General features: G+C 48.1%; 1 protein-coding gene across 1 annotated transcript in view; it reads right to left on the bottom strand.

Moving 5' to 3' along the window:
- Positions 1–27,860, bottom strand: part of ZNRF3 (zinc and ring finger 3) — a 144,150-nt gene that overhangs the window by 59,436 nt on the left and 56,854 nt on the right. Inside the window, exon 2 of the mRNA XM_027956687.3 lies at positions 767–892. Within this exon, the coding sequence (XP_027812488.1) occupies positions 767–892 (126 nt within the window). The remainder of the gene's footprint in view (positions 1–766; positions 893–27,860) is intronic.

Raw genomic sequence — 27,860 nt, 5'->3', positions numbered from 1 at the left:
GGACCTCTATCTTTTATCTCATACCACAACCAGAGGTAATGCTGACGCTAAAAGAGTTGTTTTTGAAGAACGAAACAGTCAATGGCAGCAGACATTTCTGGAGCACTCTCTGCTACATATTCTGTCTCTCATCTCACCTCCTGACCGTCCTGTGAGGTAAGTTCTAAGACAGGACCATAATTGCTGTCTGCCATTCTGAAACCAAAAAAGCTCCACAACCCCCAGGTTTTTCCATAACTCAGCTGGCAGCAAAACATCAGGGCCCTGAACTAACGCCAGGCTATTTAGATTCCAGTTGTCCCACTAGATGTGAATATCCATGCAGGCGGCTACCCAGCTCTGCGTGTGTTTGGTTACTGAGGGCAAACCCATGTCTCCTTAATACAAAATATGTGTATCTGAGCATCTTTCTAACCCCCCAAAATCTCAGAATTCTGAAATATCTGGCCCCAGGGGTGTAAGATAAGGACTGTGAATCTCTATGATCAACCCAGTTTGCAGATAAGGAACTGGGAATCCCTGAGGGCGAGAGACCTGCCCGAGGCCACATGGAGGACAAGGGTGGAGGCCACTCTGAGGCTGCAGCTGCCAGCAGTGTCCAAGCCGCTGACCACCCTGGGGCGGGGGTGCTGCCCCAACACACGACTTCAGCCAGGAAAGAGCGCTGTGCCAACGGGGGCTCTTCTCCACACCTGGCTATTTGAGGACGTGGATGACAGCAGTCAGAACCGGGGCAGGTGGTGGTGGTGGGGGGCCTGGGGCTCACCTTTCCGAGGACAGTGAGGCATGGCTTCGGGTCCAGCTCCGGCTGTTCCAGTTTCACCACTCCGACCCAGCCGTATTCATACAGGTCCTCTTCATCATTGTTGTTACACAGGCCCAGTGGGTGCATCTGGGAAACAAGTGGAGAGAAAGCTTCAGTGGGCAGGCTGCAGGCCTGCAGGGCTCCTGCGGTGTCTTGTCTCAGGCGCCACCGTCAAGAGCAACCTCGAAACCAAAAAGCATATGGGGTGGGGGGAATGCGGTTTTCAACCCTCGGGGGATTCTATTTCAGCATAATGAGCCGAACCCTGGGGAGAACACAGTAGGACCACTACAAATAGACTGAATGGACGCTGTCTCACTGCTCTGTAGGAAGTAGGCACCCAAGGCGGAGGCACCCAAACCTTCCTGATGGGAAGCAGGAAAAGAGAAACAGCTTAACTCCCACGTAAGGGCCGGTCTAAATCACTGTGAAATGCCATGACGTTCAGCGGCAGCATCACAGACTATTTGGCTTCCAGACCTGAACAACACATCTACTTCAGCTGATGCAAGAGGACCTGGAAAAGTGAGGAATTTATGGAGAGACCACTAGCCATGGGGCGGCATCGGCGGTAAAATTAACAAGCCGTTTAAAGGCCACTCCTGGTTACTGGGAGACAGGCGACATTCTTTTGAAGCTTTTTTTCCAAATTTGGCAAAGCACAGAATCAGAGATAGGAAGAAGAGCTGGTCAAATTTTTACCAGGAAAAGTGACATCGGTGACATGACAAAATGATGCTGCCGTTTGCACTCACAGTTCTTAGTGTTGAGTCTGGTATCAGAGGGAAGAATCCCTGATCACCATCCAAGAGGAGGAGGTCCTCGAAGATAAACCTAACCTACCACAACGGCGCTAAGCTCTTTAAATAACCAGAAGGAATATGTCTTTAGGTTCGTGGAGTGTTAGAGATGCAAGAGACCGAGGAACCCACTCTGTAGCCAGAATAGATCAATGTCCTAATCTACAGAGCCTGGGCATACGTTATCTTAAAAGACACAAGAGACTTAGAGATGTGATGAACTTTGATGTCCTGGATTGCCTGGGTAAGCCCAATGTAATCACAAGGGTCCTTACAAGGAAAAGGGGAAATCGTGGAAACAGGGGAGACATGACCGGGGAAGCAGAGGTTGGAGTGATTTGAAGATGGAGGTGGGAGCCAGGAGCCAAGGAAAGCAGGTGGTCAGCTCCCAGAAGCTGGAAAAGACAAGCAAAAGGGTTCTCTTGCAAGCCTCCAGAGCGAATGCAGCCCTGCCAACCCATTTTTTTCACTTCTGACCTCTAGAAATTTGTGAGAGTAAGTCTGTGTTGCTTTAACCCATTTGGTTTGATGTTACTTGTTACAGCAGCAAATAGGAAACTAAAACATTCTCCTGACCCCCCACTCATTTTATGGATAAAAATGTTTTGGCATCAGATGATAGTAATGGATATGCGAACATTGTGAATGGACGAAACACCTCTGAACTGTATACTTTATATTTTTTTTAAGAGGATTCATAAGTTGTGCTTTATTCAGATTTTGAATCTGACACGGCAGTTTAAAGAAATGAGGCTGATCTATAGACCAGTACAGACACATCAAATCACAATGACATACAAAATGAAAAGCATATACAGTTTGACGCACACAAAATTTTAAATGTCTTTTTTACTGATATATTTATGAATATAAATTCTCAAGAAAAATTTAGAAAGGCTACATGCCAAATTCCTATCTAATTTTCTTCTTGGGGAAGGAATTTTGGTATTTATGAGCATTCAGAGGGGCGTTGAATTGTATACTTTAAAATGGCTTAAATGGTAAATTTGATGTCAATTTTACTGAAATCAAAAAGCTTTTGGGGGGACTCCCCTGGTGGTCCAGTGGCTAAGACTCTGAGCTCCCGGTGCGGGGGCCCAGGGTTCAATCCCTGGTCAGGGAACTAGATCCTGCATGCCACAACTAAGACTTGGTGCAGCCAAATAATTAAATAAATGTTAAAAGATTTTTTTTTTTAATGTCCCAAGAGTTTACTCAGAAACTACTGTCCTCAGTCAACACGGAGATCCACAGCGTAAGACAACAGTGATTTCCACTCCTCCAGAGTCTAAGCCAGCCCGGTGTCCCTCAGGAGACCCTGTCCTCACAGTCCTAGCCCCGCCCCATGACTGACAGTTCCGCGCAAGCAAGAAGGTGGAGCAACGGGGCATGCGAATTCAGGATCTACATCTGGAGATGAAAGCTCTGCAGGGGCCTGAGGTTTAAAAAAGACTCTTTAACCTTTGCTGAAACCAGCATTCCCTACCCTTTGAGGGTCACCGATGCTGTGCTTACGATGCTCATGGGGCACATCCTGAGAGATGCTGCGTCAGCGACAGCACAGGTACACGTGTGAAGAAGAAACGAACCTAAAGTAGACGTGACTCAAGCCTGACCTGACACGCCTGATGCCAACAGCAAGGGCTTTGACGAGGAGGAGATTGGGGAGGAGATGGAGGGACAGCGGGAGGAAGAGGGGGCCTGGGAGGGCGGTACCAGGAAACCAGAGCAGCAGGAGCGGGAGGAAAAACCGGGGCCCTTTGGCAAACGGGGCAGAGGCCCGAGCTGTGGAGCGGGACACGCAGGCATGGGAGGGGCAGCAAGGGGGTGCCCTGAGCCCGCAGAAATCCCCACTACACATGCCTCACACACACTGAGGTCCCCCTGGAGCCCTGGCCTGCGCCCCCCGGCGGGCCCTCCCCTTCGCGGCGGCCACGCCCTCCCACTCCCCGCCCCCCAACCCCCAGACTCCCTTTCAGACCATCACCGGGGTGACTGTGAGCAGCTCAAAGTGTCAGCCCCGTCAAGGGTGTTGACTTCTGCACAGGGATCAAAGACTTAAAAACAAAAAGGAATTTCTGTAAAGCGCCGGCGGGTGTCATAGGTTGGTGTGGGTGGTTTGTTTTCCCCGGGGAGGGTGAAAGGGCCCCCAAGATCACATCTCAGCGCATCCAAAACCGACCTCCCAGTCTCCACTAACTTCCGAGTTCCTCTCCGGAGTTCTTTCTCTGCCGAGTTCCTTAGAGTTCCTTACTCTAGTTCACATCTCCAGAGGCCTGAACTGGCCAGCCTGAGAACGAAATTTCAGCCACGTCTCAGGTGTAACTGGTCTCTTCCATCCAACTGCCAGATACTGTCCAGTTGGGTCTTTCTCAACTCAGCCCTGATGATATCAGCTTCCAGAAGTGCCTGCCGCCCTAGGTCTCCAAACATTCACATCCTGGGGTCCTCTTTTTCCAAGGGCTCCACTCTATGGGCTCTGTAACATCTTATGGAAAACCCAAACCAACTTCCTGGGCAACCCAAAGCTAACCGAAGCATAAAGAAAAAAAAAAAAAGACTCAGCAACCTAGAACAGAGCTTGACAAAAATTCACTGGAGACAGAATACTTAAAGAGGGGAACGACAGCCTGAAACGATAAGATCAGGAAAACTCCTGGGCGGGTCCACAGAAGAACAATGCCAATAATTCACAAGCTACCCTAAATTGTGAGGATTTAACAGAAGATCTGTCTTGTGTTGTAACTCTGGTCTTGCACTCTCAGAATAACTTTGTGATGTCAACATTCTTGCTTAAGTTAACTGAAGGCAAATTCCCAGCTGGTCCTCTATAGTGAGGCTTGACATTAAGAAGCTGTGTCTAGAGACTTTCCAGGTGGTCCAGTGGCTAAGACTCTGCACTCCCAACAGAGGGGGCCTAGGCTGAATCCCTGGTCAGGGAACTAGATCCCACAGGCCACAACAAAGATTGAAGATCCCAAGTGCCACAACTAAGACCTGGTACAGATGAATAACAGAATTTTTTTTAAAAAAAGAAGAAGTTGTGCCTCTTGCTAGTTTCCTCCTGATTTTGTTCTGAGGGGTGTTTGGGGGCTGGAGAGGATGAGAGCTTTGGAATCATGTAGCCATGTTTTAAAACCTGCCTCTTACGAGGCACATCTCCTTGGGCAGACGACTCAATTTCTGTAAACCTCTACTTTCTCATCTGTAAAATGGGAACAGCAGCATCTGCCTCAACAGGGTGCTGTGCGGATTCAATGAGATAGAACACATCATCATAGTTGCGCAGCAGACGCTTCATCAGTGGGAAAGTCCTCTCCTTCTTCACTTTCTCTAGACATGTCACGCTTGCTTGCAAGTCACACTTCTGCCTAGAATCCTCTGTCCTTCAAGACCAGTTTCAAGGTCAGCCCTTCCGTGGAGCTTTCTTAAATGCACCAGTACAGCTAGCGGCTTGCACCCCTGTGTTTCCAAACACTTTACATGGTCCTTGCCACAGTTCCTTCACTGTCTCCTCAGGGATAGGCAGCTGCTTCTAGAAGTCTTCTCAGAGGTCCCCTTTCACCCCACCCACAGCCTTGCACCCAAAAGGTGCTCAATAAATGACCACTGCTACCACACCTCAGCTCTGCTTGGAAATCATTTGGGCCTCTGTTTGCCTAGGGCTTCCCTGGTGGCTCAGAGGTTAAAGCGTTTGCCTGCAATGTGGGAGACCTGGGTTCAATCCCTGGGTTGGGAAGATTCCCTGGAGAAGGCAATGGCAACCCACTCCAATATTCTTGCCTGGAGAATCCCATGGCTGGAGGAGCCTGGTAGGCTGCAGTCCATGGGGTCACAAAGAGTCGGACACGACTGACCGACTTCACTCACTTGCCTAGGTGAGGGACCAGGACAGAACAGGTCAGAATTTCAGCAAACCACTGCATGAACTTTAGTAGAGGCGGCTCTTACAGCCACTGATCCCCAAGTCACCAACACATTCCTAGGACTTTACTGGCGACCTCAGGACTTCCCGGCCACAGCACAGGAGCAAAGGCTGCTCCTTCTTGGTCACCACAGCCGGGCTGGCAGGGGTGGACAGCGCTCTCGCTCTCGGAAGTGCAGGGAACACAATGCCACCTCCCTTCCCCGGGGCAGGCCCAGGACAGGGCTTTATCACGGTGGTGGAGGGGGACGAGGAACAGAGGATAAATTTCAAATTCTCCCACCCCAGTCTGACCTCAGGAGTTGCTGTCACCTCCGATAAGACGAAGGAATAAAGCGAGGAAGAGGCAGGCATTGGATTGAGAGCACAGGGAACCCAACAGAGAAGAAAAATAGAGGGAAATCCCAGGATGACAGCTATGCCACCGGCCGGCCGGGCGAGCAGCCCAGATGGGGCCAGAAGGACGAGCACTGCAGAGAGCAGCAGATAACAAGCAAACAACGGCAGCAGCCTGGGTCATCACCCGGGGGTCTGGCAGTACTGGGCAGAGTGTTATAGTTCTGAGCAGGAGAATGAAACGTGATAATTATACAGCAAACTAAAGCAGTGGAGGCAAAGGGGACAGTTATTAACTCCGGAAAAAAAACAAAACGTCAACGCCAGAATTGTAAACCACAGCAGGGCATGGCACGCAGAACCTGCTTGGGAATAGTGACGGCCATAAAATGTAAATCCCGATCTAGGCATTAATTATCATGTGACTACACTGGGAAAATGCAGAGATGGGAAATGTGGGGGGCGAGGTGCGGGGGGCGGGGAGGCAGAAAGGTTGGGGCCAGGGAAGGGATGAGGCGGGTAAGAGAACAAAATGTCCATCTTCCATAGGAGGAAGTCAAAAAACCTATAAATGGGCTAAAATATGAGGCAGTATAAGCACACTATTTAGAAATTATTGACAGAAACTTAGAAATATTCCTAGAGGTGAACAGTAGAAGAAACCACTAAATAACTGAAAATAGTTCCCTCTGAGAAGAGCAATTGGGAATGGCAACGGGTGCCCCAGAGGAAGCCTCTTTTTATTAAAAGCCATGAAGTGCCCTTTGCCTGTTATAAACGTACATGTGCTTCAGATTGGCTAAGATCTTTGCAGGCACTGCTGGACAGAACACCTTCCTCCAGGTGTTCCAGCAGATTCTCTGGGTGCTGCAGGGAAGTGTTCCATCGGGTCAAAGAGAGACCCCACAGGCAACCTGCACAGAACCGTGGCCTTGGAGGAGGGCCGTCTGGGACGGCTCTAGGGGCCCGCAGGCCCAGGGCTGGCGATGGCGGGAAGACGGCACACAGGACTCAAGGAGAACGGTGCAGAGAGGACCCCCAAGCCCATGCCACCCCCACAGCCCAAAATAACTTCCGGGTGGCACCAGGGTGTGACAAGGACTTGAGTGTTGCAGAGGTGGCAGGCACAACAAGCCAGCTGGTCGGTTGTTCTAAGGAGCCCCGGTTTTCTCCCAGACACAGACAGATCCTATAACCTCCAGGAGGGGCGCCGAACGACTGACCTGCACTTCCCCACAAGGAGCTGCTCAGGGCCAAATGGCTAACAATGAGCAGACCAGAGTCCTGGCCACCGGTGGTGCCGGGAATTGAGCGTCTGGCTTCATGCTGAAATATGAAGATGGACCTTCTTCAAATTTCTTGGAGCCTGATGGGGTTGGCTATCAGGGTTTCACTGTTTTCTTAATGGACAAAGACTAGAGGGAACTTCAAAGCCAAAAGCCTATGTCAGACAAGGTTAAATAACTGGAGAAAACAGAACCACGCTCCCTTGGGGACAGAACATCAAGCCAGGCTTTGAAACCAAGTCCCGCTCTTTAAGAAGCTCTCAGGACAAAATCCTTGAGATATACCGGGGCACTTTCCACAAGTCTAAAAGGGCAAAACTGAAACCGGGGCTGGTGGAGCTCTTATCCAAGGTTACAATATCTCCACACTCTGCTGCAAGTTTAAAATAACTTCAAAAGGGCCGCCTGCTTCTAAGTGGGTTACTGTTACACTGGAGCCAAACACGGAACGAATAGGAGGAGAGACATTTCGGTCTGTAATATTATCTCATCAAAAAATTCCTGGGGATTTAAAAGGGAAACTTCCTTCCTTTTGTCCTTTCGCCGCCCGTCGACTAGGGTAGGGTGTCAGTGTGGTACAGTGTTTCACAGCCCTGGACCTTTTCCTAAAAGGTGTGGCGGCTGCAGTCAAGACTTATAATTCATGTGAAAGAGTGGAAAAGGACCGCTCCACCCGCTTCTCTTTTGAATCATAAGGATTTTTTTTTTTTCTCTTCTATGTACAAAGAAACAGCTCTCTTCTGCTCTTTGAACAAACATCCTGAACCTCCTTCTGGAGCTAGAATCCAGAGGGCCCCGAACACAGTTTTTCTCCCCCGGTTGTCATAGCAATGGGAACAGAAAGTACCACAGACAGACACAGAAAAGGAGCTGGCTGTTGCTGCTGTTTGCTGGAAACTTAGAAGTGGGAATTGTCTGAGGATTAAAACCAGTGTTTCTTTTGCCGAGGACTCTGGTTTTCTGAACACGGTCTTCTGCCATGGGCATCACTTTTTAGAGAAAAACCAAGAACCGCGTCTACCCCTGTTTGCTTCCTCTTGGTACCAGAGAACCACTGAGAAGCTGCCTGTCGGAAGCTGCGCAAAGCAGCAAGCATTTCAAATCCACCTTTTCACCTGAACATCTCCAGGCACTGAATTTGGTCAGATGATTATGTTGAAACTTAGATATAGCCCTGTGTCTATCCCAGGTCTGACTTTAAAAACCTTCACTTAGAACTTCCAATTCTGACTCCAAGTGGGTGAGGATATATTTCATAAGTTAAATTTTATTTTCTAAAAAAGAAAAAAGTATCCAACAGCCTATAGAAAACCCTCTGAAAATGTTCTGTTCCAAAAATGACTCAAAGTGACTCATAGCACTACCTGATGACAAGAACTGAGCTCCACACGGAAATCCATGGACACAGTTTTATTTTAAATTGCAAGATGTAATAAAGGACACTTGATTGTTCCTACTACAAAAAAGGTAAGGGTTCGGTGCCTGTACACAGCACAGAGTTACTAAATCAAGAAGAAACATGTTGGAGGGGAAAGCATAAAGTGCGCTTCTCATTCTCCCAGTTTTACAAACAACACTATAAAACCACAAAATCAACAAAACTACGTGGTGCCAGCCTTAAACTGGAAAAATGGAACAAGTAGAAAAGGAATTCCAAAAACACATTTAAGTTGTTATAAGGTCTTAATATGACGTAACCCAGAGCAACGTAAGAATGGAGAAAGGACTCACTCGATAAACTGTTGGAACAGGTGTATAGCAATGCATAGAAAAGCTCAGTCTGGCTGTCCGTAAGCTATTCTGAGAATTGATGCGGCAACTTGAGTTAAGGGAAGCCCTTTAGGGAAGCTGGAGAACAACAAAAGGAGGCAGAAAGAACAAGATATTCTTAAAACGTCTCCATGTTATATCAGTAGCAGAAAGGAATGAAATGATGGTTATAGGACAGACATCAATAGGCTACAGTAAGAAAACTGAAAGACCATCAGCCTTACTGTGGATTAATGCACAGTAAAATCACCAATGAAAACCGATGCTAACCACAGGGGAGGGCTGCTGGGTATATGTGGACTTGGGTGGAATCTGTCTAGCAACATGCAACAAACCCGAGATCCTATGACTTCCTTTCCCCCATAATTCCATTTTTAGAGAAGATCCTGAGGAATTAATCTAAAACAAATAAGTCAAAAACAAACTAAATAAACAAAAGAAGAAACACAATCCTAAAGGAAATCAACCCTGAATATTCATTGGAAGGACTGATGCTGAAGCTGAAGCTCTAATAGTTTGGTCACCTGATGCAAAGAGGCAACTCACTGGAAAAGACCTTGATGCTGGGAAAGATCGAGGGCAAGAGGAGAAGAGGGCAGCAGAGGATGAGATGGTTGGATAGCATCACTGACTCAATGGACACAATTTGAGCAAACTCTGAGAGATAGTGAAGGACAAGGAAGCCTGGTGTGCTGCAGTTTATGGGGTCACAAAGGGTCAGACATGACTTAGTGACTGAACAGTAACAACTTTACATGATAAAATCTTCAAGCAGTCCCCCTCCAAACTATGAAAATATAGAAAGAAAAAAGATTTCCCCAAGAGTATATAATCAAACAAAACAACGTACCTAATTTATGGGATATTGTACAACCCTAGGAAGATAATGATGAAGATAACAGGGTAGAAAAAGCACCATGTATGAAATCGTAAGAAAAGTGTAGGCAACACCTATTCAAAAATACCATCTGCAGATGGGCAAAGAATGCAAGGAGACAATGAATTTTAAAAGTTGATGGGTTTAGAGTGTAACGGTAGCTGGAAGCTTCCCTGTCGTGGATTTTAGTATTCACCCAAACCAACGTTTGCTGAGCGCTGACCCGGTGCTGGACACTGCACAAGAGAAGGTCATTAAGACCTACTGTGGGGACTTCCCTGGTGGTCCAATGGTAAGACTTCGCTTGCCAATGCAGAGGGTGTGGGTTTGATCCCTGGTCCGGGAGCTAAGACCCCACATGCAGCCTGGCACTGGGAGTAGGTGCTAGTCAAACAGCACAGGCTGCGTGCAAGGGCTCAGCAAAGAAAACACAGGAGCAAGTTATTATAGGCCAGCACACAGTGAGGAATCAACCATGAACACTATCCTAACCAATGACGACAGCAGCTCAGCTCCAGCCATTCTGACACGACGAACTTGCTCACGGGGCCACCCGATCACAGAAACACTTTACCAAGTTACACAGCGATTTGACTTTCTTCCTCGGAAACACACAAGGCAGATGGACAAAAACACTTGAAACAAAAATAAAGCTAAAAGTTTTTTCACCTAGAAAATACACTGTGTGCACGCTAAGTTGCTCAGTCGTGTCTGACTCTTTGCGACCCCTTTGTGGACTGTAGCCTGCCAGGCTCCTCTGTCCATGGGATTCTCCAGGCAAGAATACTGGAGTGAGTTGCCCTGCTCTCCTCCAGGGGAACTTCTCAACTCAGAGATCAGAGCCCCATCTCTTATGTCTCCTGCATTGGCAGGCGGGTTCTTTACCACTATTGCCACCTAGAAAGCCCCAGAAGATACACTTCTTCACCCCAAATATGACAATAAAGGGCAAGTCAGGGGTTCCTTATAAAATAAAGACAACTCCTGAGATTTGAGGAGTTTCTTACAAGGAATACCCAGTGAGAGAATGCAAGCTTGCTGTAACTTTGAGTCATTTTCTGAATGCAAAGAAAGTCTGGCCTTGGGGAGGTAGATTCATTACATTACCTGCCAGTCATGATTCTAATTCATTTTCAATCAGAATGTCTCCTTAATTAGTAAAATGTAGAAAGTAAGAGGAATGAGCCAACAGTTGCCAAGTGACCATTTGGGACGTGGAGGGACTCAGCACCATGTTGGGAGCGGGCACTCTGGTGTCCAGCCTGGGGGCAGAGCCTGTCCTTTCTGCTGACCCCGTGGCGCAGCCCTGACGTGTTGGATGTGGCTGTGAGCCGCTGGCCAGGGTGGCTCCCGGCACCGCCGCTTAACTTCTGGCCGCCTGGGAAGAGCCATGCAACCTCAAAGCTTGCTTCCAGTCTGAGGGAGGCGCTGATCCTGACTACGTGCATCTATTCCTGAGGTTAGACCTGCAGTGGGCCCGTGTCCTGGCAGGTGGCCAGTGCGGCAACACACCTGATACCAGAAGCACAAGCAACCAGAGGAAAGAACAGATCAGCTGGACTAGTGACAAATGGAGAGGACACCCTCAAGAGTGTGCAGAGACGACCCAGAGGATGGAAGAAAACGCAGACCCGTCATGTATCTGATAATGGACTAAAATGCGGAGACATCCTTACCACTCAGCAACAAAAGGACAAATTACCTAATTAAAAAATGGGCAAGGGATCAAAATAGATATTTCTCAAAAAAAAAAAAGAAAAAGAAAAAGCAAATGCAAATAAGCACATGAAAAGTTGCTCAACGCCATTATCCATCAAGGAAATGCAAATCAAAACCACAACGAGCTACCACTTGATACCCTTGGTGCTGTGCTGTGCTTAGTCGCTCGGTCCTGTCTGACTCTTTGCCACCCCATGGGCTGTAGCCCACCAGGCTCCTCTGTCCATGGGGATTCTCCAGGCAAGAATACTGGAGTGGGGAGCCGTTCCCTCCTCCAGCGGATCTTCCCAACCCATGGATCAAACCCCGGTCTCCTGCATTACAGGTGGATTCTTTACTGTCTGAGCCACTAGGGAAGCCCCCATACCCTCTAAGACACCTGTACTCAGAAAGAAAATAACAAGTGTTGCCTACCAGGTGGAAAAATTAGAACCTCCATTCACTGCTCTGGGAACTGTGGAGACAGTACAATAATTTTGCAAACAAAGAGAGTTACCATCTGACCTGGCAATTCCACTCCTAGCTATATAACCAGCAGACATGAAAACATATATCTACACAAACACTTGCACCTGAAAGTTTATGGTAACATTATTCGTTATTCCACCAAAAAGGTGCAAACAACCCAAATGCCCATCAGTAGGTGAATGGGTAAACAAAGCATGGCACACTCACACACGGGCACATCATCTGGCTATACAAAGGAACAGAATCCTGATACATGCTACAACACGGGGGAACCTTGAAAATATTAAGCTGAGTCAAAGAAACCAGTCACAAGAGTCCACATCTTATATTGCTCTATTCATACGAAAGTCCGGCACAGGGAATTCTATAAATACAGAAAAGAGATTTGTGGCTGCGTAAGGCTGGAGGGTTGAGGAATGAGAGGCTGGGGAAGTAGGACCTAAAAGGTACAAGGTTTCTTTTTTGATATGATTTGAATGTTCTAATATGGGTTGTGGTGACACTCTACAGCTCTGCGAATATACTAAAAACCACTGAACCCTATACTTTATACAGTGAACTGTATGGTGTGTAAATTATATCTCGACGAAGCTGTTATGAAAGAGCTATGCAAATAAAGGGAAAGTTAAAAGAGAAAAAAAATAGGGCAGGACTCTAATTAAGAGCAATTGTATGGCGTGTTGAAGAGAATGTAGTCCTGGAGGCCCATTTCCTCGGGTGTAAAGTAGGGACAGGGCCTGCATCTCCTGAGTACTCGGTAAATTAGGATCTCGGGGCTGCGGGTGAGGGGTGTGTATTGAGGCACAGAGTCTAAGAGGGTGGGGTCTCTAGGAAGTGGGACAACAGGAGAGTGGGGCGGAAGTACAACCACCCCCGTTCGCCATGCCCAAGACCATGGACCCAAGCGAGAAACTTGTCACAGGAAAGCAGGACCCCAGGGGTGGATCCAGAACAGGGGTGGGGGGCTGTGGGTGGGGGGCAAGAGCCTGCAGGGAGGGGAAGGGTGCCTCGGAGCCCTCAAGGACTCACTAGCTCCACGCACAGGCCCCGGGTTCACCCCATCCCGTCCTGCCTCTCTGGAATTGCACTGGTGAGTTTCCAGACTAGAGCCTTCAGAAAGGGACACTGGATGAAAACCGCCTGATTAAAACTGTTCTCTGTTAGTCTGTTAATAACAGGGGCGGAAGGATAGGGAGAAGAGGAGACCACAACAATAAAGGCAATGAATTATACGCTGCGCTTTCCCACCCTGGACGACCCTGGGCGAGTGGCATAAGGGCTCTGTTCGCTCCCGAGAGCGAGAGGAACACCTGCCCCCTGCTCATCCCACAGGGGTTTGGGGAGGATTAATGAGATGATGTCTGAGCTCTGCTCCAGGCCCCCTGCAGACACCACTAGGTCTCAGGCATTATTAGCACAAGCTAGGACAGCCCTCTGCCCTTTCCTCACCTCATTATGACACCTAAGCTTAATTACATCTGCTATTAAAATTCTCACTCTAGGAGTGCACCATGGAGATCACAACCCAGGCTGGGTCAGCACTGCCTGGCCAGCCTTGTTAACACCAGGCCTTAAACCCTGCTCTTCAACAACAGGGCACCTTGAACCTTCACAAACAGCGCTCCCAGCATTTGATGCCAGAGACAGATGGTTTAAAAGGCCCTCTAGGATCTCCCTAGTGGCTCAGTGGAAAAGAATCCACCTGCCAATGCAGGAGACACAGGTTCGATCCCCGCTCTGGGAAGAGTCCACGTGCCAGTGGAGCAGCTAAGCCCGTGGGCCACAACTATGGAGCCGGCGTACCTAGAGCCTGTGCTCGGCAACGAGAGAAGCCACCTCACTGAGAAGCCCGTGCACCGAGACAAAGAGTAGCCCCCGCTCGCTGCAGCCAGAGGAAGCCCACGTGCAGTAAAGAAGACCCAGCATAGCCAAAAATAAATAAAACCGACAAACAATTAAATAAAGGGCCCCTGCATTTGGGGGTTTTGAGATCCCTTGCTTCATGTTACCACCCTTACCCCTCAACATTTAGGACCTGAGGGAAGTGACCGCCAGGCTGGGGAGAGGCGTGGGGACAAGCTCCTGGAGTCTTCAAGGACTCTGTTCCTGGGTATCGGACTCATGGTCCAGTTTTTGCAGGGTTTAACTTCAAGGCTACCAAACCCAGGAGACCAGTATTTCAAAGCAAAGGCAAAGCCATGTTGTGTGTGTGTAAAACCGATACAAAAGTCTATATGTGGGCCTCTATCTTCAAGGGTCTTTATTCAGTTGGGTGAACTAACATTATAAGTTTGTTGTGAAGATCAGAGATAACACACGTTAAACTTCCAGAGTGGTGGATTATAACAGCTGCCAACACTTATCATGGGCTTGCTGTGTTCTAGGCACTGGTTTTCCAGTTTTACAGGTAATAATTCACTTGATCCTAACAACCTTGAGTTAGGTATTCTTAGTATTCCCGTTTTTTAGATAAGGAAATCGAGACAGAGGGGTTCAGTGATTCATTCAAGGTCACACCCAAGTCAGTGGTAGAGCTGAGATTTAAACCCAGGTAGCCTTTACTCCCCTGCCACAGTAGACATAAAATACAGCCCCATTCATATTACCTTCTTGGTGCTGAAAAGAAAATGAACTTATTTTCTCCAACCCAAGTGCTAAGAATGGTTCCTATCCTGATACTGTCTTAATTATTTGGTTGACCTTGAATTTAAACAAACAGAGAAAGGAGAGGGTCCACAGGGGTGTGGATGAAAAGGGACTCTAGAAGTGAGGCATCATCCACTCTGAGGGGCAGCGGCGGAGAAGCAAATAGGATCCCCAGTGAAGAAGGCTTCATGACCCTCTGCCTCCACAAACCAAAGTTCCAAATCTGGGAATATGCTCTCATCCAGCTGAACACCAGACCCATTTAAGACAGAAGCAGCCATGGAAATAAAAATGCCAAATTCATGATGGGGGCCACATTATCCAATATACTGTTTTACATCTCAATCCCTTTATTTCTTGAGAAAGCATAAGTGGGTGAGGTTGGAGGGAGGTCCAAGAGGGAGGGGATATATGTATACATATATAGCTGATTCATTTCACTGTACAGCAGAAACCAACAATTATATGCCAATTGAAAAAAAAAAAAAAGAAAGCATAAACTGGATGACTTTGTTACATAAATCTACTCACTGCACCCCCATATCAAGCACAGTCAACTCACTCCATAAATCAGTAATCTTCCTAGTATGTCTCCTGTCTACTTTCAGATACTTTTCCCAATGTTCTGACTGGCAAAAACCTAATTCCTACTACCTCTGCAAAGCTGTCCTTGTCTAAATGACGGGGGGAAATGTAAAAATAAGTTAAACCTCTGAAATTCAACTGGTACCAAAAAATACCTAGGCAGGAAGAAAACTACCAATCTATACCAATTTTTCTAACCTGAAGAAAAAAGTAACACACAATAGCAAATCATAAGTGTACCAACTAGGTCCAGAAACATGTTAATAAAGAAAAAAGTCATTTTTTAAATTGGGAGGTGGCCAAAGAAGCAGGAACGCAGCAGGACTTCAGCCTGTGTGTTAGCACAGGAGGAGAACCAGCCCGTCTTCCCATCACCTTCCCCAGGATGCAGCTGACCCAGAGCCAGAAGCTGGAGGACCACTCCCAGCGCTGGCGAGAAAGACCACCCACCATGATAGAGCCCACTGAGAGAACCTGGCTTGGTTCTAGCACCAAACAACTCCAGATCACCCGGGAAGCCTGTTTATCTGACTTCCCGCCCTGAGGAGAGGTGGACAGAGCACAGACTCCGGGCAGCAGCCTCACCTCGCTCTCCTCAGCCGTGGCCTTGAACAGGTCATTGTCATTCAGCCCCTCAGGTCTTCGAGATTCTGCGTCTATAAAACATGGCAAGAAACACCCCGGCTCGTACATCTTCGGATGTGATGGGTAGCAGGGGGCGGCCTGCAGACAGTGACTGCAGCCATGAAATTAAAAGATGCTTGCTCCTTGGAAGAAAAGCTATGACAAACTAGACAGCATATTAAAAAGCAGAGATGTTACTTTGCCAACAAATGTCCATCTAGTCAAAGCTATGGCTTTTTTTCCAGTTGTCATGTATGGATGTGAGAGTTGGACCATAAAGAAGGCTGAGCCCTTAAGAATTGATGCTTTCGAACTGTGGTGTTAGAGAAGATACTTGAGAGTCCCTGGGACTGCAAGGAGATCAAATCAGTCCATCCTAAAGGAAATCAGTCCTGAATATTCATTGCAAGGACTGATGCTGAAGCTGAAACTCCAATACTTTGGCCACCTGATGTGAGGAGCTGAGTCACTGAAAAAGACCCTGATGCTGGAAAAGATTGAAGGCAGGAGAAGAAGGGGATGACAGAGGACGAGATGGTTGGATGGCATCACCGACTCAATGGACATGAGTCTGAGTAAGCTCCGGGAGATGGTGAACAACAGGGAAGCCTGGTGGGCTGCAGTCCATGGGGTCCCAAAGAGTCGGACACGACTGAGCGACTGAACAAAAACAAGGTGGCTACTCAGATGCAGGTCCCCTTAACGCTCAGCAAGACAAAATCTTTGGCTGCTTAAGGACTTAAGCAGTAACCTCCTGCCTTAGCACTTAGGATCAAGGCTTGAGATGGAGCAGAATGTCTGCAGAAAAAGCACCACCTTAAAACTGCCACTCCTGGGACTGGATTTCCCTGGAGGGCCAGTGGTTAAGATTCCAAGCTTCCAGTCAGGGGACGTGAGTTCGATCCCTGCTTGGCTTGAGGAACTAAGATCCCATACGCCACACTGCGCAGCCAAATAAATAAATAAAGTAAAATAAAAATGTAGTTTTTAAAACAAAAACCAATCAAACAAACAAAAACTGCCACTCCTTCATAGGTTAGCAGTCTTCTCTCTTTTGGTAGTTTGGGAGACTGTTGCTTTATGCCTACATTGGGCTATTGTACTGCAACATGTCCAGGTGTGGACTTGTGGGTTTATTTTAATTCACCTGGTTAAAGCAAAGCACTGGGTGTGTTTCATTCTGAAAACTTGTATCTTGTTTTGCCTCTGGAAAATTCTCAGGCTTTGTCTCTGAATAGCGCTTGTCGGCCACTGGTCTGTCTCTCTGCCTCAAGGGCATCTATCAGATCTGGCTGAGGCTCAGGTCTTCCCTACCTGTGACCCAACTACTCTATCGAAACATTTTTACTCCTCCTCTTCGGCATTCTGTGTATTTTCCAATTCACTAATCCTATCTGTATGTTTGTCCAGTATGGGGCTTTATCCATTAAGATTTAAATTTCGTTCTCCTTTTTCATTCCTGGCATTTGCACTTCTTTTTTCATACCTACCTATTAATACTTCCTTTCTGCCTGTTGTGTTTCCTGTTTGCTTATAGCTGTCATTTCTTCCGTCTCTGATAATTCTAAACATGCATTTTACAGCCGGTATCGGATTGCTCTATTTTCATGTAACCCTGAACAAATTAATCTCTCAGTGTTGGCTATCTTTAGTACTTCAGATGTTCTGGAACTTTGGTTTGCAAGTCCACAGGGTCAGAGTTAGTCAGCAGGAGGTGGAGTGGAGCAAGGTGGGAGTGGGTCTCTTCTGCACCACCCCTCCCCCACAGTTTTGTGGTCACTTCTCCCAGGATCCCCCTCGTGTTGACAGGTCAGGACCCCTAGCACACAGTAAGGCAGGCAAACTTCAGTCACGCCTCCAGGTGATGCTGGCCCACGAGTGGGCCGCAGGCTTGAGTCTGCTTCTTCCCGGTGCCCTAGACTTCACCCTGAGTAGTAATTGTCTTGGATGTTTTTAGCTTCCTTCCACAGCCAGAGCGGCCAGCCCAGACCTTGTTTTCAGCAGTGAGTCTGGCTCATGGGCTACTTTTAGTTCCCTCTGCCCCAGCAGAGCAGGGCTCCCAGCTACACAGCCTACTTCCAGACTCCCAGTGGAGTGGGGCTGTGGCTTCAGCATAAAAAGGCTCATGCTTTTTATTTGGTTGTGTGTTTTTCACAGATATGTCTGTCTTGTTTTTGAGCGTAACTGCATCTTTAATTTTCTTTTTATATTTGGTGTTTGGAACTAGGGGCGGGGCGGGGGAGGGGGGAGGAAAGCGACTCCAAATTAAACAAACACTGAGCAGAAGGTGAATATTTAAACAAAGCCTTAAAGGACGTAAGATGAGAGTCATGCCTGGAGGAAGAAAATTATCCCAGAAAAGAGGGAAAAACTGCAAGTGCAAGAAGTCTGAGGCAGGTCTGCGGTGTCTGAAGAACAGAGTGAGCGAGGGCGCTGGGAAATTCTCAGCAGAGCAGCAAGAGGCTGGGCTTGGGTTTGGACAGCGTTGCTCTGGCTGCCACCTTTGGGGAAAGATGGGTGGGGAGAGTGGCAGCAAGTGGGAGCGTAGGTGAAGGGACACCAGCTAGCAGGCTCCTCTGAGAACCCAGAGGAGAGATGACGGTCGGCGAGAACAGGGCAGACGTGGTGAAAGCGGTTGGGTTCTGAATATAATTTGAAGGTAGAGCAGCAGAAATCGTCGATGGATTGGACGTGGGTGGGGGAGAGAGACAGTAGTCAAGAAGGGCCCCAAGGATAGAAATGCGATTGCCTGAGATGAAAAAGAATGACGGAACAGGTTTGTTTTGGAAGGAGTTCAGTTCTGAACCCTAAAATGAAAGCTGGGCCTTGTCTTACTACAAAGGTACAAAAATGACTGTAAGACTCAAAAGAAGACTGAGGACTATTGTCCGGAATATATAAAGAACTCTTAAAACTCCATAATAGAAACACAAACAATCCAGTTAAAAACGGGGAGAGGATTTGAATAAAGACTCCACAAAGGAAGAGACAAGGGTGGCAAATAAGCGCACGAAAAGACGCTCAGCATCATTAGCCATCAGAGAAACGCAACGACAACACAAGATACGCTGCTACACACCCAGCAGAAGGGCTGAAATGAAAAGACTGATAACATGAAGGGATGGTGATGATGTAGAGCAATGGGAACTCTCATGCACTGCTTTCCGGAAGGCAAAGTGGCACAGTCACTGTGGAAAAGCAGTTTGGCAGCTTCTTATAAAGTGAGACACAGACCTACCAGGTGACCCAGCCATTCTACTCCTGGGTATTTACACAAGAGAAATAAAAACATTTGTCCACACAAATCTTGTACTCAAATAGTCAGAGCAGCTTTGCTTGCAAAAGCCAGAAAGTGGAAACAACCCAGTGTCCATCAACAAAGTAAATGAATAAATAGGATCTGGTATATCCACACAATGGAATATTACCCAGCCATAAAGAGCTACAAAACACGGATGCGTGCTACAAGACAGATGAACCTCAAAATCAACACACCGAATAAAGCAACCCAGCCTTCCTCCCCTCCCCCGAGAAAGGGCACACCATGCTTGTTTCCATTAATGCAAAATTCTAGAAAATAGAAGCTTATCTGTAGTGACAGAAAGCAGACCAGGGATTCTCTGGGGCTGGGCCAGAGGAAGGGCTGGGCGGCCAAGGACAAGAAATTTTCAGGGGTAATGAAAACATTGGTTGTGGTGTTGGTTTCACAATGTCTACCATCTATCAAAACTTCCTACATTTTACCTTTAAATGGTTACTTTATGGTATATAAATACTTTAATTAAAAGTTTGTTTGTTTGTTTTTAGGAAATTGCTGAATTCAGGGCAAAAAACAAAGACAACATTCTAAAACGAGTCAGCAACTCCACCATGGAGCTCTCCACCCCAACCAAACGTCACAAGCCTCTCAGTGCCGACGCTCAGTTATGTAAATAGGCTGTTCATTCATAAACATGTGATGACCTGGGAGAAGGGGAAGAAAACTTTCCTTCTCTGATTCAGCTCTAGCTTAGAACCGGACCAGGAAAACCAATACGAAACGATGTCTTTTTTAGATCACGAATGTGGATTTGGCACTTTGGGCTTTGTAAACCCTAATCTTGGTGGAACAGAGCCTGAAGCCGAGAGCGGGGCCCTTTGGGTGTCTTTTTTTAGATCACGAATGTGGATTTGGTGCTTCGGGCTTTGTAAACCCTAATCTTGGTGGAATAGAGCCTGAAGCCGAGAGCGGGGGCCTTTGGGTGTCTCACCATCCCATCAGAGGCAGTGTACACCCTGAGCCACACGAGCCCTCTCTGCTTCACTCTTCCGAAAGGACATTCCCGCTACCAGCCAGTGTGCATAGAATAACTTTACATCTGATGCACAGGAACTAAGAGCAGTCCCTTACCTGTAACTCTGCATTCAGGCTTTTATTCTTGCAAACCCAAAGAATGCGCAAACCAAATTCCAGTCAGAGACCGGTAACAATGAAATTCTTAAGGGGGGGGCGGGCAGCAATGTGGCAGCTCGTTCACCCCACCATATCTCTCCCAACACAGGCTATGCCTTCACACATTTGCGTCCGTCCATGCACACACAACTGTGTCATTACGCACCAGTAACAGCACATGTAGTGTGACCACGTGTAAACACGGGGCAGAAGATAATACAGTCGTCCATCAGTATCCACGGCAACTGGTTCCAGAATGCTACGCCCCACCCGCTATTCTCCTGCATACCAAAATCCAAGGACGCTCAAGTCCCTTATGCGAAATGGTGCCTATCTGCATATGATCTACACTGGTGGCGCTAGCGGTAAAGAACCCACCTGCCAATGCCGGAGACGTAAGAGACATGGGTGCGATCCCTAGGTCGGGAAGATCGTCTGGAGGAGGGCATGGGAACCCACACCAGTATTCTTGCCTGGGAAATCTCGTGGACAGAGGAGCCTGGAGGGCTACAGTCCAAAGGGGTACAAAGAGTCAGACATGACTGAAGTGAGTGAGCACAGCACATACACTCATCCTCTGTTCACTTTATATCATTTCTAGATTACTTATAATATTCAACACAATGCCAACAGTTGTAAACACAATGTAAATGCTAAAAAGTCACCAGCATGAGGCAAATCCAGTGTCTGCCTTTGGGGACTTTCTGGAATTTTACTCCCCAACCGAACACTTTCCATCTGCGGCTGGCTGGATCCAAGGCTGACAGACGCTGGTTCTGGATTCTGTTGTGGGAGGCTGCCTGACTGGAGGAGCACTGGTAACATTTCAGTACAATGACTAGAGACAGAGGTCGTCCCTCTCTGCGAAAAACGAGCGACCGCTTGCGTCTTTAGGGAGCTGAACCAGAGACTGTTCGAAGGTGGCCTGAACGTGTGTCAGTGCCGCAGACAACTACATCACACCTTCTGCGTCCTGAGCCTTCTGTGTAAGGTCAGAGGTCACAGAAGTCCCTCAGAGGAGGCTGCGGCTTTAGGCCAGGGCCGTCTGGCAGCACCTTCTGCGGTGATGGGGACGCTCTGTTTCTGCACGGACACTGGGGGAGCCATGAGCCGCGTGAGGCCGTGGAAACTGGGAACTGCACTTTACGTTTTACTTAATCTTAACGAATTCAAATTTAAGGAGCCACAGCTGGCTAGTGATTGTCATGTTAACTTTAGACTCTGAAATTTAATATTTCCCTATGATCTCAAGAGAGCGGGGGGAAAAAAACGTCTAGAGATACTCTTTACCCTGTCCTCCTCAAATTATCTTAAAAGTCAGGATTGGCTCAAATCTAGAAGATAAAGGAATGAGTTGGATGCCTCAGGCTTACAGGGGAAGTGCTACGGTTAAGAGATTTTGTTTGGGCAGCACCATGCAGTGCTGAATAACACAAAACGCCACAGGAAACCAGCAGCAAAGGTGTTCTGGGGTCAGAGACCAGTGGGAGGTCAGGTGACACAGGAAACGGGAGCAAAAGGCAGCGCTCAGGCTGCCAGTGATCTCCCTGGGTAGTCTCGGGCAAAAAAATCATTTTTTTCTTTCTGGACCTCAATTTCTCAATAATACATAGGATTTAACCACCTGCCCCATCTAATTCACTGAGCTGTAAGAAAGGTAAAGTAATGAGCACCTAAGAGTACCAGGGGCTTCCCTGGGGGCTCAGATGGTAAAGAATCTGCCTGAATGCAGGAGACCCAGGTTTAATCTCTGGATCAGGAAGATCGTCTAGAGAAGGAGATGGCAACCCACTCCAGTATTCTTGCCTGGAGGATTCCACGGATAGAGGAGCCTGGCAGACTACAGTCCTTGGGGTCACAAAGAGTTGGATACAACTGAGCCATGAAGGGGCTGGAGCCCACAAGAGCCTGGCAGGCGAGGGGCACTGCTGTGGTCTGAATGCTTGTGTCCCCGCAGAATTCCTCTGTTGCAGTCTTAGCCCCCAAAGGTGATGGTATTAAGTGGGTGGGGCCTCTAGGGGGTGCCTACGTCAGGTATGGCATCAGTGCCTTGTGAACAAGGCTCCACGGAACTCTCTGGCCTCTTCTGCCATGTGAGGATGTAGTGAGAAGTCTGAAGCCCAGGAGAGGTCCCTTACCAACTATGCTGGCACCCAGATCTCAGAATTGCAGCCTCCAGAAAAGTGAGAAATAAATTTCTGTTCCTTATAAGCTGCCCAGTCCATGGTATTTTGTTGAAACAGGCCCAAAGATCTAAAAGTCTGAACAACAATGGAGACTCCACATCCGGAACTGAAAACACCCTGATTTCAGAAGGGAGCAGCAAGGCAGACCCACAGGCAGCTTGTAATTCCTAAGAAAGTTGCCCAAAACAGGTCTTTTAAAAATACAGTCCCTGTCAGACTTCCCTGGTGGTCTAGTGGTTGAGAATCTGCCTGCCAATACAGGGGACGTGGGTTCAGTCCCTGGTCAGGGAAGATCCCAAACGCTGCAGAGCAATTAAACCCACACGCCGCATCTATTAGAGCCCGTGCTCCACAACAAGAGAAGCCACCCGACGAAAGGCCTGTGCATTGCAGCGAAGCACAGTGCCTGCTGAGCCCTGCAGCCAGGGAGCACCCGCACAGCAGGGAAGACACAGCAGAGCCACACACATACAGACACAGACACACAGACAGACACACAGACACACACACAGACACAAACACACACAGACACACAGACACACACACACACAGACACACACACATACTTAAGATTTGTACATCTCATTCCATGCAGATTTTAACCACAAAGAAGGGACTGTAAACACACAAAAAATGCAAAGTCCAGCCATACACATAACCCCAATCAGAATCTCCGGGACTGGGACACAGACTTAGGGATTTTAACATGATGCTGATGGAGGTGAACTTCTGAGTCAGCTTTGACAATTACTTGCCTACGCCAAAGAAAACAGGTCAAGGGTAGACAAGCAGGATAATTCGACTTAGGCTTCTCACTTTCTATCTGAAACTGACTACATGACAGGAATCATAACTCGATGCTCCCAAGAAGTAGTGGGAAGAACGATATAACAATGGCCACTATTTGACAGTTATTGTTATTTACAAAAGTCACAATTGTATATGGTAATAGGATGCCATTACTTCTAGATGCAAACATGTACCCTGGCGAATGTGCATCTTTTTATCCATAGAAGAGCATAACCTTAATTTACAAGAAGTCCATTGGGAATGGAGGTTTATCTCCATCGTGAACTGTGCTGCTCCCCTGGGTGGGGTGGGGGGGCCGGCAGCAGCAGCCAGGGGGTGTGGTAGTCCAATGGCGAGTGCCCACCAAGATGCTTGGTTCCAAGGCTCGGGGGTCACTTTCCATGTGGGAGTCGGAGAGCTGCTGGGCCAGAGGCTTGTGTAAACTGAGCCTGCTTCTTCCTCCAGGAAGACCAGCCTATATTTTCTTGTTTCTGAGGTCTAACTATTTTCAACAAAACTGGGATTCTCACCCCTGTGGTCTTAAGACGAGCTTGAGAAGCAACTCAGCTTCCCTTGGGAAGGATGGAACGGTGAGGTCCAAAAGGTAACCTTCTGGAGCGCTTGTGACGGTGAGGACTTCCGGACCAGAAAGGGCACCCTCCTCCAGGGCCTGGCCTTCCCACAAGGCTGCGTGCTTCCCTGCTGATGACCCTGGTACTGTTTAGTCCTTGCTATAAGATGCGAGGACAAAATGTACCAGATGCAAGTCATTCGGTTTTGAACAGAGTCAACTTGTTTACCTAGAGCTGAGAGAGAAGCCAAACTGGGAAACGGGCCAAATGAAGGAAACTGGAGGAGTCGGCACCCACGGAGGGCAGGAGGACCAAATGCAGCTGGTCCCCAGCCTGAGGCTCCTGGAGTCTCTGGGGCCACCAGGGCCACTCTCTCATCCTCTGCCCCTGTGGGTAGCAGCCACTACCGGGTACATGGTCTTTATACACTTTAGTGCAGGTCATATCCGCTCCTTCACTGTCGATTTACGGTCCTGTGCAAGAGGAGGGGCCTGTGCTTAGGAGGTGATATGTCCAAAGAGACAGAGGGGCTGCTGGACCCACGAGCAAACCAGCCACTCTGAGCCCCCTCCACCGACAAGGCCCCTGAGTCCCTGGGTCATATACCTTCCCCAACAGGAAAAAATACATGACTTTTCAGTTGTTTTCTGGATCTGAGGGAGACAAAGGTAAAATCGACTTTTATCCATCTCCAAATGAATCAATGACTGATCTACTGGCCTGCCTAGTAAGCACTCAGACAGTTGCTGGTAGGTGACTAGTAACCTTGGCTCTTCGTAATAACTGGACAGAAGCATCACTTGCTTTTTGAAGCATCCTTCTTCTCCCTCAAAGTTCTCCACATTTCCAGATGGAGAACAAACTTGTTCCCACCTCTTGAATGGGTGCAATCTCAGGTAGGTAGTATATTGATAATGTTACTAGATGCAACGCGATGAACAAGGTCTCAGAAACAGGGAGCTAGTTGTTATCCCAACAGAAAGCAATTTGTAAGTTTATAAACCTGGTCAATAAATTTACTGAGCATCCTCTGGGGTCAGGCACTGTGACAGGTGCTGGGAGTGGTACTGTGAAGAGTCACATCAAGGAGGGGCTCCGGATGACGATCCTCGGCTTGCAGTCCTGTGACTGAGCCTTATCCAGTGCCACCAGACAGGATCCCGGCTCTGCAAAGCCCCTCAACAGAGACGGAATTTGGAAAGCACTGCTCTGGCTCCAAACCACAGTGACGTCGTACACCAAGTGTCCTAAACCAAAGACACTGGGCTTTCCCAGTGGTCCAGTGGTTAAGAATCCGCCTTGCAAGGCAAGGGACACTGGTCGATCCATGGTCCAGGAAGATCCCACATGCCTCAGAGCAACTAAGCCTGTTGCGGCACAACTACTGAAGCCTGAGCGCCTAGAGCCGGTGCTCCACATCAAGAGAAGCCGCCGCAGTGGGAAATCCACGCACCGCGACTAGACAGCAGTCCCCGATCGCCACGACTAGCGAAAGCCTGAGTGCAGCAACGAAGACCCAGCACAGCCAAAAAATGATAAATCTTAAGAAAAGAAAAGACACTAACATAAATCTACACTGCTCTACAATTCTCTTCCAAATGCAGACAGCCTTGAACAAAATGCCCTGTGGTCTGCCCAGTATTACCTTTCTAGATCTGATTCAAATTTTCCTTCTTAACAAATCAAGATGTGCTGGGAGCGGGAGGTGCCCCTCAGGACTCTCTGTGCCGCTGGACCCCACTTAGCGGCTGAGCCCCCTGAGGGCTAAAGACATTTTGGAGTGAAACGCAGTAGTGGCTCTTAGGCCCAATTTTTCCTCCAGAACTGCCCCGGCCTGATTCCAAAGCCCTCTGGGGACTATTTATCCCCCAGCTCTGAAGGGATGGAGACTCCCCTCCCCTCCGCACCACTACGTGAGGCCTTCAACGCCCATAAGAAGCAGGCATGCCCCTAAGAAGGCATGACTCCAAGAAAAGGCTTTCTCAGCTCTCTGGCAGATAAAGTTAAGGCAGGAATGCCTGAAGCCCTCCACACGCACCTCACGTACTGCTTTGGGCAATTAAGTGATTTTTTTTTTTTCTTTTTGCTCAGCTCGAGGCTCAAAGCTAGTGGGGAAACTGTCTCAGCAGAGCGGGTGACTTCAAAGGACTGAGAGGCAGGCCCTGGCTCTGCAGACACACCTCTCTTCCTGGAGGAGAAAAGGCAGAACCGGCTTCCCCAAATTCCCCAAGCTCCTGCTCCTCGCTCGCCAGCCCCAGAGAAGGGAAGGAACGAAGAGTCGGGAGATCCCTTTGTTTCTAGGAAGCTCAGGATTTCTTCCCGTGAAAGACACTGCAGCTAAAAAAAGAAAGAAAACCAAGGAAACAGAAATGAAAGGCTGCTGAGAAAATCGAAAATATGTCATCAGACACTTCGCGTAATAGGAAGACCTACAGGTGCTGGCAGGAACAACCCATCACCTCTCCCTACCTTACCCATTCTACACACCTGACTGGTCCTTTGTATTTCAGGGCAGGCCTCGCACAGCACTTGACCAGCCCACTTCCGTCCCAGGAAGCAGCCTGTGAAGAACACGCCCACTACGTGAAGGCACTGCTTGGCAAGCCAGGCATCCCTGCCTCTGACCATCTCTGTGGTATTCGATGTGCTCCAATGATGGGCAGAGCCACCGACCATCACCCAGGTGGGCCAACTGGTCCACCAGGTGGGCGTCCCTGTCTCAGAGACAGAGAGACCCCTTTGCACCCCACCCTGCCCAGCGGACAGGACCTCAGTGGGCCATCGGGGGGGGCAAACGGGAGAATGGCTTGCTGTCGGTTTCCCAGCCATGTTTAGTACTAGGAGTCCTATCGACAGGCCCTAAAGTAAAACCACGGAGGATTTAAGGCGGTACACAGGCGGACTTCTGAAAACAATGCACATATGTTCATTTCAGCATGAGTTAGATAAGCTAATTAGCACAAATTCTTGATATAAATCTCCTTTCAAAAATACCGTTTTTCACCAAAGCTCAGATACCGTCAACCAAATGTGGCAAGGAAAAAATTAAGCTAGGAGACGCCATGGGTTCTGAGACATTCCAATGTCAGAGATGATATGATACCAAAAAGGAAAGCCTCTAAAAATCAACAAGGTAAGTTATTTCAGTTTTTAGAATTACAGTCACTTTAAAGAAAATTTTCAAATAAATAACCGTGGCTTGCAGGTATGGGAGGAACTGTGAAGGTGTTATGAGAAGAACCATGTCATACAAGCGTGCACAGAGCAAGCCACGAGCCACGCCTGCTCCAGGGGCTTTACAGAACTGAACATATTTCATCTAGAAAACAACTTCACGGGCTTCCCTGGTGGTCCAGTGGTTGAGAATCCATGCACCAATACAGGGGACATGGGTTTGAACCCTAGTCTAAGAAGATCCCACCTGAGCAACCAAGCCCGTGAGCCATGACTCCTGAGCCCACAACGCTCTAGAGTCTGCTCCCCAGCATGAGAAGCCACCACAATGAGAAGCCCGAAAACCACAACTGGAGATAGTCCCTGCTCAACACAACTAGAGCAAAAGCCCATGTGGCAATGAAGACCCAACACAGCCAAAAATAAATAAATCTTTCAAAAAAAATTTTTTTAATAGTTTAAAAAAAACCACGACAAGGTATCACATCATGCCTGTTAGAGCAGTGAACTGCAGTACGAGAGGGCTGGTGATCTGCCCAATGTCACTCTCTCTCTCTCACACACACACTCAGACACACACACACACACACACACAGTGCAGAGTCCAGCCCAGCACAAGGCATGTGGGTCCCAGCTCCCTGCTCTTCTGAGCCTCCCCAGAGAACGCTGGGTAGGACCATGGGAAACCGTGGATATGCAACCATTTCTGACTTACAAAAATGGCAAGTTCAAAGGATTCAACCTAAGAGCTGCACGAGCCATTTGTTAAACGTCTGATTAACAGCTGGCACGTGACTGACTGGAGCCAATTCCTTTCAGGACACAGTGGAACCTCAGTCTTGGGCAGCGCGTCCCTAACCTCAATC

Source organism: Ovis aries, chromosome 17 (genome assembly GCF_016772045.2).
Source record: "Ovis aries strain OAR_USU_Benz2616 breed Rambouillet chromosome 17, ARS-UI_Ramb_v3.0, whole genome shotgun sequence".
Lineage (NCBI taxonomy): Eukaryota > Metazoa > Chordata > Mammalia > Artiodactyla > Bovidae > Ovis > Ovis aries.
Note: the sequence above shows the minus strand (reverse complement) of the source record. Positions and strands in the feature narration are given on the sequence as shown.